Source organism: Tauraco erythrolophus, chromosome 5, assembly GCF_009769465.1.
Source record: "Tauraco erythrolophus isolate bTauEry1 chromosome 5, bTauEry1.pri, whole genome shotgun sequence".
Taxonomy (NCBI): domain Eukaryota; kingdom Metazoa; phylum Chordata; class Aves; order Musophagiformes; family Musophagidae; genus Tauraco; species Tauraco erythrolophus.
This window is the reverse complement of record NC_141469.1, coordinates 20,782,738-20,796,302: the sequence shown is the minus strand read 5'-3', so window position 1 is coordinate 20,796,302 and position 13,565 is coordinate 20,782,738. Positions and strand designations below refer to the sequence as shown.

At 64.9% G+C, this 13,565-nt stretch overlaps 1 protein-coding gene across 1 annotated transcript; it reads right to left on the bottom strand.

Annotated features, from left to right (window-relative positions):
* Positions 1–619: 619 nt before the first annotated feature.
* Positions 620–3,475, bottom strand: NAGK (N-acetylglucosamine kinase). Its single transcript, XM_086612125.1, is given in 11 exon segments — positions 620–831; positions 833–906; positions 994–1,072; positions 1,160–1,257; positions 1,486–1,573; positions 1,849–1,973; positions 2,047–2,156; positions 2,248–2,390; positions 2,492–2,590; positions 2,802–2,886; positions 3,441–3,475. Coding segments are annotated over 11 exon segments (1,050 nt in total). The 3' UTR covers positions 620–717.
* Positions 3,476–13,565: the final 10,090 nt, after the last annotated feature.

The following is a 13,565-nucleotide window of genomic DNA, read 5'->3' as shown; positions in this document are numbered from 1 at the left end:
CCAGCCTTCCGAGAAGGATGAGGCAGCTTTTGGGTTTGTGCCTCAGGTCAGGCACAGCCCCATGATGGAAGCCAAAAGGGCTTTTCTTCGTTTTTTTTTCCTTTTTAAATGAAGACCAGCCCCAGGAAAGCTGCTGGAACTCGGGACCAGCCCCAGCCATCACCATGAGTCCTTTCCCCGGCTCACCGACAGCATTGCTCCCTTCACCCCATTGCTGAGGCCAAAGGTACCCCGGCTGTTCAACCCCAATGGCATCCTCCTTCCTCCTCCTCTTCTTCCTCCTCCCCAGCAGCTCCTCTCTCCATTCTGCTTGGGTCCAGCTGCCCCCCGGGCACCAGACCCCCTCCGTGCCCGCAGCGGCAGCTCAGCCCAGGCAGGCGTGGGCAGCACCCTGTCCCGCTCGGGCTCCGAAACAGGAACCTTTGAGGTCCGTTTCGGTTCATTTTCCAGCAGCCCCACCGCAGCTCACAGCTCTCCCCCCCACCCACCAAGGCTGTTCCCGGGGCCGGTTCCTCTCTCCCTGGCTGCTAAGCCACGCTCCCAGCCCCACTCTGCCCACGGGCCCCGCGCCAGCCCCTGGCCCGTTACCCTTCAGGCGGTGCAACCTTTTTATTGCCAAACTACAAAAACCCCGTTTCTCTGACACCCGCCGCTGTGCACGGAGGGTCCCTCCATCGCGGGGGGCTGTGGAGCAGCAGCTGGGGTGGGGAGACGCAGTTAGAAGACATGGGTGTAGAAGACGTCAACGTTGCCAGCGTAGTCCAAGGGCAGTGTGTGGCCAATGCTCCGGGCACCCAGGCGGGCCCCCCCCAGCGCCGAGGAGCACTTCAAGCTTCAGGAGGCTGAACCGGGAGAAGACGTGGTCGGGAGCCTCCTCCCGCGCCTGTGCTAGCACCCGGATGAACCCTGGAAGCGGGACACACACCACAGGGTCAGGGTTACAGGGGACCACAGGACCCCCCCCCACCCCAGCACCCCTATCCCGCTGCTCACCCGCCTGCATCCTGTCCCAGCTGTTCCAGACGGAGCCCACACAGACGATGGGCAGCCCCAGCTCCCCCAGGAACAGGCTCTGCGGGGAGGGGGGCAGCGGATGAGAGCCAGCACTGGGACCCTCCCCACCCCACTCGCCCCGCTCCCCATTGCTGTCGCCTCTCACCCTGTCGATTTTGGGCAGCACAGCGACAACGTGGCGAGCCAGGACCTCGCCAGCCTTGGTGAAGACGTGGCAGCAGAGCGGGTCACCAGCCTGGGCACCTGGGGGGGAGTGGGATAGGGACCCCCCACCCTGCACCCCTGCACGTGCTGGGGCTCCCACTCAGCTCCGCTTCCCAACAATGAGGGTGGAGGGTGCACGGCACAAAGGGTGCGGGGGGGACTGTGATGGGTTCTGGGGAGGGACGGCAAAGGGGTGACAGTCCCCAGCTGGGGACTGAGCCCCAGGGCCCGGTCCCCCCGTGCCCCCCGGGGAAGGGGCTCCCCTACCCTCCGCCAGCTTCTGGCAAAATCCCGCAAACTTGGACTTCTCAAAGGTGCGGTACAGGTGTGTCAGGAGGCCCATCCGGTCGGAGATCTGCAGGATGGGAAACCCACCAGTGAGCCCATGTCCCACCTGCCAGCACAGGGGACCCCAGCCCCAGGGGACCCCTGCACCCAGCTGGGAGCCCCTGAGGACCCTCCACCATCCCGGGGTGCTACCCAGAGCCCCCAGGACTGCACCATCCTGGTGCAGATCCCAGAGCATCCCCCAGATCCCAACATTCCAAGGAGCTCCCCAGAACCGCCAAGCGTGGAGCAGCCCCTAGACCTGCCCTGAACCCCGGCACACAGCCTGGAGCCCCCTGGGACCCCACGGCAGCACCTGAAGTAGTCGAACATGGCCTGCTTGATGTATCCGACGTCATGGGGTGGCACCTCCAGGTTGTCCATGCAGTCGAATACCATCTTCACGGCCTGATGCGCGATCCAGTACGCTGTGGAGAGAGCACGGAGTCAGCAGAGAGCCCCCCCCGGTGTCCCCCACCACCCACTGCCCGCCGGCCTCACCTGAGCCTTCGTCACCCATCATGTGCCCCCACCCGCCGCAGCCTGTCTCCGACCCATCGGGGTTGATGAGTTTGCAGTTGGAGCCGGTACCGGAGATGAGGACGATGCCGCTGCGGAGTTGGAGCCGCGGAGAGAGGGGGACGCACAGTCACCCCCCAACCCCCGTCAGTGTGACGTGCCCCCCAGGCAGCTGTCCCCTACCCGTGGTCAGTGGCGGTGGCCATGGCCCCGACGGCATCGGTGGTGATGTAGTAACTCTGGCTGAGGTGCGGGAAGCGGCAGTGCAGCTCCTCCGACAGTTTGCCAATGGCGTCCTTTTGGTCACCCCCGCTCAGGGATAGCCCCTGCCCCACGCCGAGGGTCCCCGTCACCCCTCAGGGGGGCACACGGAGCCGGAGCATCCCTGGGGAGGACGCTAGTCCCAGGGGGGATGGGGGAGGCTCACCAGCGAGCAGAGGGGGATGTGGGGGTCAGCCCCAGCTTTGCTCTTGGCCTCGCTGACCATCCACTCGATCCTCTCCAGGCACTTTTCAGAACCGACGAGCTGAGAGCCAAAGGTGGGGGGGATATGCGCTGAAGCCCCCCACCCCAACCCCCGGGCTCTAGCCACGAGCTGCAGGCAACGCCGGGGCACGTTCTCCAGTGGCTTCATCCCACCCAAGCACACTGGGAGCTTGGGGACAAGAAGGGCCACCCCACCCCCCGTTGTCCCAGTCCCCTCCTCGCACTGGGTAGGGGGGTGTCCCCCAGCTTACCCAGTGGTTCGTGCAGGGTCCCTCCGTCTCAGCCAAGATCCGACCATCTCCGGAGACCACCACCACCCTGGAGTGGGTGCCCCCGCTGCAGAGACAGTGGGGGGGAGGGACACGCTGCTATCACCATCCCATGCCCCTCCCCCCCCCGCCATCCCATGGAGAGCAGGGGATCCGCACTCAGCCCCCACCACCCTGACTCTGCATCTCCCCAGGGACCCCCGGCACGCCCTAAACCAGCCCTTGAGCGTGCTGAGACCCTAGGGAAGGGGCGGGGGGGTCCAGGATGGGGGACGGCACACCAGGATGAGGGTGCCTGGAGAGGGGGGGGCTGCTGACACACACCCCCCCGCGCCCCCGTCTCACTGACCTCAGCCCTGGCCTCCTCCTGCATGGGGCGGGAGGAGTCGGGGGGGGCAGAAGACGGTCGGAGGGGGTCCGGCTCTAGCGGCTGCAGCCGGACCCCCCACGACCGTCTCTTGCTCCCCCCGCCCCCGGCCCCACCCCCCCAGGCTGGGGGTACCCGGGGCGGGGCCAGCTGAAGCCCCGCCCCCGGACTGAGGGTACCCGTGGGAATCGGGGGGGGGGGGGGGGAGCAGAGCCCCCTAGGGACCCCCCGCCCCGCCCCACCCGCGGCGCAACCCCTCACCCTCCACGCCGCCGAAGAGCGACGCCATCGCAGTCGGGACACGCCCCGCCCCCGGCTCCACCTCGCCCCGCCTCCCTGAGTCCTCGCTCCGCCCCCCCGCCCGCCCCGGTCCCTATGCCGCCCCTCTGGCGCCGTTTTCCGCCACCGCAGCCACGCGGAGCTCTGTGGGGTGGGGACGCGGGGGGAGGGCTCGTTCATTGGGGGGGGCAGCTGGGTGGTGCACGTGCAGGGGTGCGGGGTCACGCGGGATACAGCCCGGCGTGTCCACCCGAGACACAGACCAACGCACCCACCCGGGACACAGCCCTGCCCCCGATATACCGCCCCCCCTCACTCGGGACACAGCCCCGCATACCCAGGACACAGTCGCATGCGTGCACCCACGCGGGACACACCCGACCCCCCACGCACCCATTCGGGACCCAGCCCCACACACGCACACAATCCCAGACACAGCCCTACCCACGCACCCACCTGTGACACTGCCCCATGCACAGACACACTCAGGACACGATCCCACGCACACATCCAGCCCAGGACACTGCCCCACGCATGCGCCCACCTGGGACACAGCCCATCCAGGACCACGGCCCCACCCAGGACACAGCCCCACGGCCCCACCCAGGTCACAGCCCCACAGCCCTGCCAGGCACCCCTTGGCATCTTGGAACAGAGCAAAAGGGGGATCCCATGGGGACGAGCATGGGGTGGGGTCCCCCATCCAGCACCCACCCAGCCATCACTCCCGGGTCCCAGCAGCGAGATGGGAGCTTGGAGGACATGCCTGTGGGCCAGGAGTCACCACAGCACCGGGGTCCTTCTCTGTTCCCAAAGCCACATCACCCCATGGGGCACAGAGGCAGGGGCTGGGTCCCCCTCCCCATGAGCTGACACCCCTTCCCCTTGTTAGAGCTTCGCTAATGAGCGCAGGAGCGGCTGTCAGCTCCCATCACTGTGATCCAGGCGAGTGGCAGACAGGGGCGCGGGCGCAGCTGAGCCCCTCCTTGGGCACCGCAGCCCCTTCTGCGGTGACAGTGGGTGACAGCCACTGTGCCTATGCCAGGGGCTGAGGTGAGGGGGAGAGGAACGGAAAGGACAGGGGTAGTGGTGGGTGGGTGGAGGGGCAGAGGGGTGGACAGACGGATGGAGAGGATGAGGGGTGGTGCATGGAGGGGATGGGAGGGAGAGAGGGGTGGGAGGATGGATGGACGGCCTGAGAAGATGGAGGATGGGTAGATGGAAAGGATAAAGGAGTGGACGGATGAGTGGATGGAGGCAGAAGACAGGCAGGCGGGTGGATATGGATGGATGGAGAAGATGGGAAGTCATGGAGAGGGTGGTGGAGAGAGTGGAGAGCTGGGTGGCTGAGCAGATAGAGGAATGGAGGAGACTTGGGGAGATCGAGAAGACAGAGATGGAGATGGATGGAGAGGGTGGGTGAGTGGATGAAGAGAATGGATGGATGGATGGATGGATGGATGGATGGATGGATGGATGGATGGGAGATGATAGAAAGGCAGATGGATGGAGAGGATGATGGGGTGCCTGGAGTGGACAGAAAGATAATGGCTGAGCAGATAGATGGATAGAGGGGCAGATGGAGAAGAGAGAAGTGCAGACGGATGAAGAGGATGATGGAGTGGAGGGATTGGGTGGAAAGACGGATGGCTGAGCTGATGGATGGATGGATGGATGGATGGATGGATGGATGGATGGATGGATGGATGGTTGGATGGATGGATGGATGGGCATATCAGAATGGACAGAGGAGGTGGGGGAAGATGAGGCAGGCAGGAGGAGGTGAGAAAGGGGGTGTCACGAGACGGAGATGATGGAACAGTGACTGCGTGGAGGGCAGAGGTGGCCCAGCATGGGCAGGGGGCTGGTTCCAGCCTGGCAGGACAGACCATCCCACGTGTGGCCCAGCCATGTTGCTGCTGCCAGGGGCGTCCCCTGGGCCCGGGGTGCTGGGATGGGGACATCAGCAGAGCAACCAGCCCAGGACTGGGGTCAGCTCCCCGCATCTGCCGGCTCCAGCCCTTCCAGGGGCTCCCCAAGGGCACAGGGTGAGACATGCAGAGACCTCCCAGGGTGCTGTGGAGGGTCCTGGTGGGACGAGATCCGTGGCCACCCCGCTCTGCGTGGCTCGGGGGACGGAGCTGCTCGGGGGCACCTGCATCCTTCCCAAGCGTTTTGCAGGGTGGAGACCCCTGGGGGGCTGTGGCTGGGAACCCCAAGGCCAACAGTGATGCAGGGAGCATCAAGGGCACAGGGGAGCCCCCCAAAAGTCCCCAACTGCCCCAAAGATGGGGTGGAGAAGAGCGGCAGGGGAAGGGTTAAGCCGCAGAGTGTGTGTGAGTGTGCGTGCGTGCGCCCCTCAGCCCACTGCCCTCGTGCCCTCATTAAGTCCTGGTGGCACCAGACTGTCTGGGGACCACAGGGACAGGGGACAGGGATGGGACCCGCTGCCTTTGTCTCGTCTCAACTTGTGGCAAAGTTTTTGCGGAGCTGGTGGCGGCTGCCAAGGGGCCTGGAGCTGCAGGTGAGTCTGTGGGGCCACGGCGGGCATTCCACGAGGCCCATGGGGTGGGACACGATGTCCCCTGCTTGGGCTGGATGCCACCCTCGGTGCCCAGGGAGCCAGCAGGGTGATGCCGGCAGCACCCCAACTGCATCCGCCGTCCCGCTCGGGGGCCGGCGACTGAGGGCAGAAGTCCCCAGGACCCCCTGACCCCATCCCCAAACCTGTTCCCACCCCAGCAGCGGTGGCTCCCCCGTTTTGGATCAGACCAGGGCCAGAGGTGGCACTGGCTGGACCGAAGCTCGGGCGTGTGGGAGGCATGGGGTCCCGCACCGGCGCGGGGTAAGATACAGCGATTTGGGGTCTGCGGGCAAACAGGCAGCAAATCGCCCCAGTGATGGGACGGACTCCCCAGAAATGGGGTGTAGGAGCCAGGACTGTTCCAGGGGACACCCTGTCCCGCTGCAGCCCAGGCATCCCCAGGCAGCTCCAGCCCCGAAGCCGCCGTGGGTGCTGGCCGGGCACGGGGAAGGCAAGCGAGGGCACCAGGGGGAGAGAGGGGACATGGGCTCAGCCCCCCTTTGTCAGCTCAAGCATCCCGTGGGTGCTGGGGCCACCCACTGCTGCGCAGGACCCGGCTCGGGAGGCAGAGGGTGGAAAGAGGTGGAGGAAGGCCCTGCCATGGCGGCCGGGAGCCGGATTATTCTCTTTGGCCGCCCTCGGCACTGGCGCAGAAGCTCCGATCTTGGAGCGATTGAGATATATTGTGGGGGTACGGATCCATCTGGCTGCTGGAGGGTTGGGAAGTGGTGAGTGGGCTGTGTGCAGTGCTGAGCCGGGGCTGGAGCAGGCACCGCGTCCGTCCTGGGGACACACTGTGCGGAGGGAGAGGCTGGTGAGTGGCAAAAAGGGTCCCGGGGTGGCGGTGAGATGGGGTTGGTGGCTGCCTGGCTCCGAGGGGCTGCATGGGGGCTGGACGCTGCCCTTGGGATTGGATTTGGGGTGACCTGGGAGTGCCCACCCTGAGCAGGGCGACTCCTTGGAGCCATTCCCATCCCGGCGCGGTGCTGCCGGGGCTGCAGTGCCTCCCAGTCTGATCCAGCGCGGCATGGGGCCACCTCTGTCCCACCAGCACCAGGAGCAGCAGGACGAGGCACCAGCCCGGAGAGCTCTGGGAGAGCAGAGCTGCCAACACGTAGGTGACACGAGCCCTGTCCGTCTGTCCTTCCCTCACCTGGCCACCTTCCTCCGGCTCTCTCTGCAACCCCTCTCCCTTCCCAGAGATTCTGTCTGTGCGGGAGGTTCTGTATCCGTCCCATCGCCTGTGCCCGTAGTATTCATCTGTCTGTCCTCTGTTCATCCACCCACCACCCATCCGTCCATCTGTCCTTCTATCCCTCCAGCCACCCATACATCCTTCCATCCGTCCATCCATCCCTCCATCCTTTCATCCTCCATCCACCCACCCATCCATCCGTCCCTCCATCCACCTACCCATCCATCCATCCCTCCATACATCCGTCTGTCCATCTCTCCATCCATCCATCCATTCATCCACCCACCACCCACCTGTCCATCCACCTACCCCTCCATCCATCCATCCATCCATCCATCCATCCCTCCATCCACCCACCCGCCCCCCAGATCTTCACCCCACCGTGCCTGCCCAGGGTTCGGGCTCGGCGCCGGGTGTCCCAACCGGCCACGCCACAGCTGTGCCCACCCGGGGGGTCCTCTGGCCCCATCCCCCTTGGAAGGAGTTTGTGTCAGTGGCATCCGTGCTCCCGCTCTACCACCTTCCACCAGACATCTGCAGAGGGGACGCGGAGGTGAACGCTGGAGGGGGACAGGGAGGTGGCGTAGGGGGGCCATGGGAAGATGACCTGGGGAACTGCGGGGGAGGCAGTGTCGGGGACTGTGCTGGTGCAGCCGCTGCGGTGTGACGGTGCTGGGGACACCCAGGGTGGCTCCGGTGGCACCGTTCCGTGCCAGGGGTTGGCAGGCGCATTTCAGGGAGTGCGGTGGCGGCTCCAAGGGCTGGAGCAGAGCACGAGGACGTGCTCGTGACCTTTCCACTGGGAAAGGTCACCCGTGTCCATTGCCCCCCGGAGCCCACCCTGCCTGTCCACACTGCCCTGGGTGCCACTGTCCTGCTCCTCCGGTCTGCGGTAGAGAGAAGGCACCAGGACAAGGATGGGACAAGGATGGGTATGGAGGTGGGGATGGGGGTGGGGATGGGGATGGGGATGGGGATGGGGATGGGGATGGGGACAGGGACGGGGACAGGGAGAGGGACAGGGATGGGGACAAGGATGGGGACTGGGATGGAGACAGGGATAGGGATGGGGATAGGGATGGGGATGGGGATGGGGATGGGGATGGGGATGGGGATAGAGACAGGGACAGGGACAAGGACAGGGATGGGGACAGGGACAGGGATGGGAACAGATCCTGGCTCCCCCCAGACAGAGGGAGATGCCCAGAGACGCAATGTTGAGTGGGTGCCCATCACCATCAGGCCAGACCCTTGACCCAAAGGGTGTTCTCCAACACCAACCCCCCTCCCACCCTCTCCAAGCTGTTTTGCCGACTCAGCGTTTCCCAGCTCCAATTCGGCCCCGACACGGGTCCCGGTGCTCGGGGCGGCTCTGCGGAGCCACTTGGCGAGAGGCAGAGCACGAGCAGAGGCAGAGGGGCGGCTGCACTGCCAGACGTGGCTCGTTAAAGCTGATCAAGGCATCTCTAATTGATATTGTCGCGGGGGAAGCTGGGAGGGTGTGCGGATCCCCCCGGACAGGGAGACCCTGGGGCCACCCTGGCCCAGGGTGCCTTTAGCACATAGTTTACAGCCCCATGCCTCAGTTTCCCCGTCTGTAGGAAGGCGCGTGTGCCCCGAGGGTGGGTGCTGGCTGCGGGGTCCTGGGGAGACTGCGTCCCCCCGTGTCCCCCTGTGTCCCCAGTGTGGCAGGAGGGCAGTTGGTGGCCAGCATGGCTGCGGTAGCAGGTGGTGGGGACACACGCATGGCTTGCTGAGCTCCCGCGCTGGCAGCCAGGGGGCCAGGCTCTGAAAATGAGATAATAAACCCCCACGGAGGCATTTTTCCGGCTCACAGGAGGGATTTAGAGCCAGACTGGCGTCACCAAGCTGGTATCACCAGGCTGGTGTCACCAAGCTGCTCGCCACCTCCCCAGGCACCGCTGGCTGAGTCACCGCAGTAGTGGTACCTGGGACCCCCATGGTGCCATCAGGGGGACATTCCCCCCCCCCCACCATGGAGCATCTCCCAGCGCTCCCTGAGATCTTGGAGCCAGTAGAGGGGATGAGGTCTTGGGGTGCCACATCTGGATGTGGGGAGTTGTCCCCTAAAAAATACCCCTTCTCACCCCGATGGGTGTGGATGGGCAGGAGGTTGCTGACCCATAGTAGCCACCCGAGAACTGCCCCCCGCCAATGGCAGGGAGCCCACAGGTGACGCCGGCTCTGCCACCCCCCACACTTTGTGTCCCCACATCCCTCCAGGCGCAGGGGACCCCGTGACAGCGTCAGTGGCGTCAGGGGCCGCTAAGCCCCACGCGGGGCTGGGCACTAAGCGGGATCAGGGGCTCAGGAGGATTCTGGCCCCGCTAATCCCCCGCTGACGCAGCCCGAGCCCCCAGCCCCCCCATCCCCTCCACCCTGGCACTCTGGTGGGTGGTTGCCCACGGGGTGCTGGTGGGCTGGGTGGGTGCTGGGGTAGACGTGGGGGCTGGTCTGCCAGAGGGAGGCTGGTGCCAGTGGGTGCTGGTGTGCTGTATGGGTGCTGGTGTGCTGGATGGATGCTGGTGGGTGGATGGGTGCTGGTAGCTCAGATGAGTGCTGGTGGGTCCAGATGGGTGCTGGTGGGTCAGATAAGTGCTGGTGTGTCAGGTGGGTGCTAGTGTGCTGGATGGGTGCTAGTGTGGTTGCACCAGATGGATGCTGGTGCCATGTGGGTGCTGGTGTGCAGTGGGGTGCAGTGGGTGCTGTGTTGGGGCAGTGGGGTGCGTGTGTGTGCAATGGGATATCGCACGTGTTCGGCGGGATGCGCTGTGTGTGCACTGGGACGCGATGTGGGTGCACCCTGGGGGTGTGGCGCTGCAGGCTTTGGGGCCACGCTCCCCCTAGGGCACCGCATCCCCGCCCCACCCACTGTCTGGGGCGTCCGTGGGTGCTGGGGGCTGAGCCGTGAGGCATGAGCAGGATGAGCCCCCGCACCCCTTACCCCCGTGGGGTCTCCAGGGATGGCACCGACCCGTGTCCCTGCACCGAGGACTGCCAGGCTTAGCGGTGTCACCAGTGGGGCACCCACGGTGTGGGTGTCCTGGGGGTTGTGGGGAGAAGCCACCTCCAGAGCTCCCCGCTGAGTCCCCACCAGTTCAAGCTCAGGAGAGCCCCAGCCGTGAGCAGCGGCTGCACCCCCACCGAGAGGAGATGGGACCCCCAAATCCCCACCGAGGGTAAACGGGACCTTTGAATCCTCACTGAGGGTGAGAGAGGTGGCATGGACACCCCATGAGTGATGGGGAGAGGGGCAGGGGATGGAGTGGGGAAGAAGGGCTGCGAGGGATGGGGAGCATCCCAAATCCGGTGAGCATCCCAGAGCCAGTGGAGCACCCTAAATCCAGGCTGGAACCCCAGGGCTTCCCCCAGGGCCAAGACAGCACCCCCAGGGCCAGGGAGCATCCCAAATCCAGCTGGGAAACTCCTAGGATCTCCCCCAACTCCAGCTGAGCACCCCAGGGGCTACTCTAGGTCCAAGTGAGCACCCCTAGGTTCAGGAGAGCACCCCAAATCCGGATGGGTACCCCAGGGCCAGGGGAGCACCCAAACCCACAGATTTTTTGACTCTCAGGGAGCTGGGGACCATGAGGAGCGGGGCCATGGTGGGGACCCCTTGCACCCCCCTGGGTGGCTGAGCTCTCCTGCTGTGGGTCCCCCGAGCCCCAGCACCCCACAGCACGCAGCCAGGGTGAGGTCTCTCCCACCAGCCCTGACAGGCTTTCGGCCACCTCCTCTGCACCCCGTGGGGTACTCCAGGAGCAGCCTCCGTGGGCTGGGGATCTTGGTGGCACTGCGTGGGACCAGTGTGGGCAGGGGCACAGTAGAGGCCTCTGCCACCACCCCATGGGGACCTGCTGGGCTCCTCTAAAACCCCTTGCAGGACCTGCTGGGCTCTTCTACCACACCATGGGGATGTGCTGGGCTCCCTAGAACCCCATGGGACATGCTGGTCTTCCCTAAAACCCCATGGGGACCTGCTGGGCTCTTCTACCACCCCATGGGAATGTGCTGGGCTCCCCTAGAGCCTCATGGGGATGTGCTGTGCTTCTCTACCACCACATGGGGACCAACTGGGCATCTCTTTCCACCCCATGGGGATGTGCTGGGTGACCCTAGAAACCCCATGGGGACCTGCTGGGCTCCTCTACCACCCCCATGGGGATGTGCTGAGCTTCTCTACCACCCCACAGAGACGTGCTGGGCTCCCCTAGAACCCCATGGGGACCTGGTGGGCTGCCCTAGAGCCCCACGGGGACCTGCTGGGCTCCTCTATCTCTCCATGGGGACCTGCTGGGCTGCCCTAGAACCCCATGGGAACCTGCTGGGCTCCCCTAGAACTCCATGGGGACATGCTGGTCTCCCCTAAAACACCATGGAGACTGTCTGGTCTCCTCTACTACCCCATGGGGACGTGCTGGGCCCAGCTGGGATGCACTGGAGTGATTGCTGGGGCAGGGGAGCAGGTTCATGGGTAGCCATGGGGAGGTGCATCACACTGGCCCCTATAGCCTCATACACTCTCCCTCCAACCCACTTCACTTCACCCCACCACCTTTCCCCTGCCTAAGACACTGTGATGCGAGGAGTGGGGTGCCCCCCACCCCGGGGTGCCCCCAGCGCCGGTGGGTGAGCGGAGCAGAGCTGACAGGCTCCCGTGGCCTCGGTCCCCGGCTGCGTTGCATTCACGGTTCGGGGAGCACATCGAGGCTAAGGAGAGCTGACAGCCCAACCTTTCCTGGAACAAAACGGGAATATAGTATCAGGCAAGGCTGACCAGAGCGTGAACCGCCGCCCAACACGGAGCAAATTAGCATCAACCGAACTCGCGGGGAGCTGCTGCCGCGCCGGCGCAAGGAACCCACCACAACCCGCCTGTCGGGCTGCATCAGGGCAGCGATGCATAAGGAATGGGGCTTGGTCCCGCTGCACCTGCCTCCTCCTGCCTGACCCCCACCCCCCTGCACCACAGGGCAGGGGGATGTGTGGGGTGGGGGAGGCATCTGGTGGGGGGGGGGGGGTGCGGTTGGGGGGGCAGTAAGCTGGGGCTGGGGGGCTGGAGGGCGTAGAAAGCTCCATCCATGGGAATGCACGAGGTTTGGGGGGGCAAAATCCCGTCCATGGGGACACATGGGGCTTGGAGGGGTAAAGCCAGGTCTGTGGGGCTGGGGGAGCTGAGAAAACTCTATCCATGGGAATGCCATGGGGCTTGGGGGGGCAAAGTCCCATCCACAGGAATACATGAGGTTTGGGGCGGCAAAATCCAATCCATGAGGATATACTAGGGTTGAAGGGGGGGCAAAATCCCATCCATGGGGATGTGTGGGGCTTGGGGGGCAAATCCTGTCCATGGGGATACATGAGGTTTGGAGGGGGGCAAAATCCCATGCATGGGGATGTGTGGGGCTGGAGAGTGAAGATATCCTGGTCCATGGGGATGCACAAGACTGAGGGGCACAAAGCCCCTGTCCATTAGGGGTGCACAGGGCTGGGGAGGGGCTGAGAAACCCCCATACATGGGGCTGCAGAGGGGGTGGGGGGTCCATAGTGAAACACGGGGGATCCAGAAAAACCTGTCCATGGTGGGGAGCAGGGCTGGAGAGGGAGAACCCCAGGGGCTGGGGTGTGGCTGCCAGGATCCCTGGGGATCCATGGAGCAGGGGGAACACCCCACCCCAGTCCATGAGGATGCAGAGAGTGGGAGAGCAAGAAACACGGATACCTGGGGCATGTTGGGTGGCTGGGGGTGCCAGGGGCGCCCTGTGCCATGTGGGCAGGAAGCGGGGGGGCAAAGAGGTGGGGAGGGAAGGGGTGAAGCCGCAAAAAGCTCTGTCAAATACATAAAGGGCTCGAAGATAGAAGGGAAAAGCCAGTCGCACCTCTTCCCAGGGTGCTCTCGCACATTAGCTGTGCTCGGGTGCCCCGGCAGCATGGGCAGGGCAGGCAGCTCCCGGGGGCATGCTAGGAGCTCTGCAGCCATTTTGTTGTTGATTGAATTGGGGAAAAAAAAAAAAGAGGAAAAAAAAGATACCGGCAAAAATAGCTCTCGCGCAGCCCAGTTCGCATGGATGGCATAGGGCCATGCCCACCCACTCACCACGGTACCCCGGAGGGGCCCGAGCCCCCTCGCCAGCGCCAGGGGGGGTCCCCAGGGTCCCTCCAGGCCAGATCTTGCACCCTCTGGTGCTGGTCCCCAGCACAGATACTGAGCACCGCTGGTACAGTGTCCCCTGAGGCTGCGGTCTCCGGGACAGGGGCATGGTGGCTTGGGGACCCCGGTGCGGGTGGGATGGGGAGCGA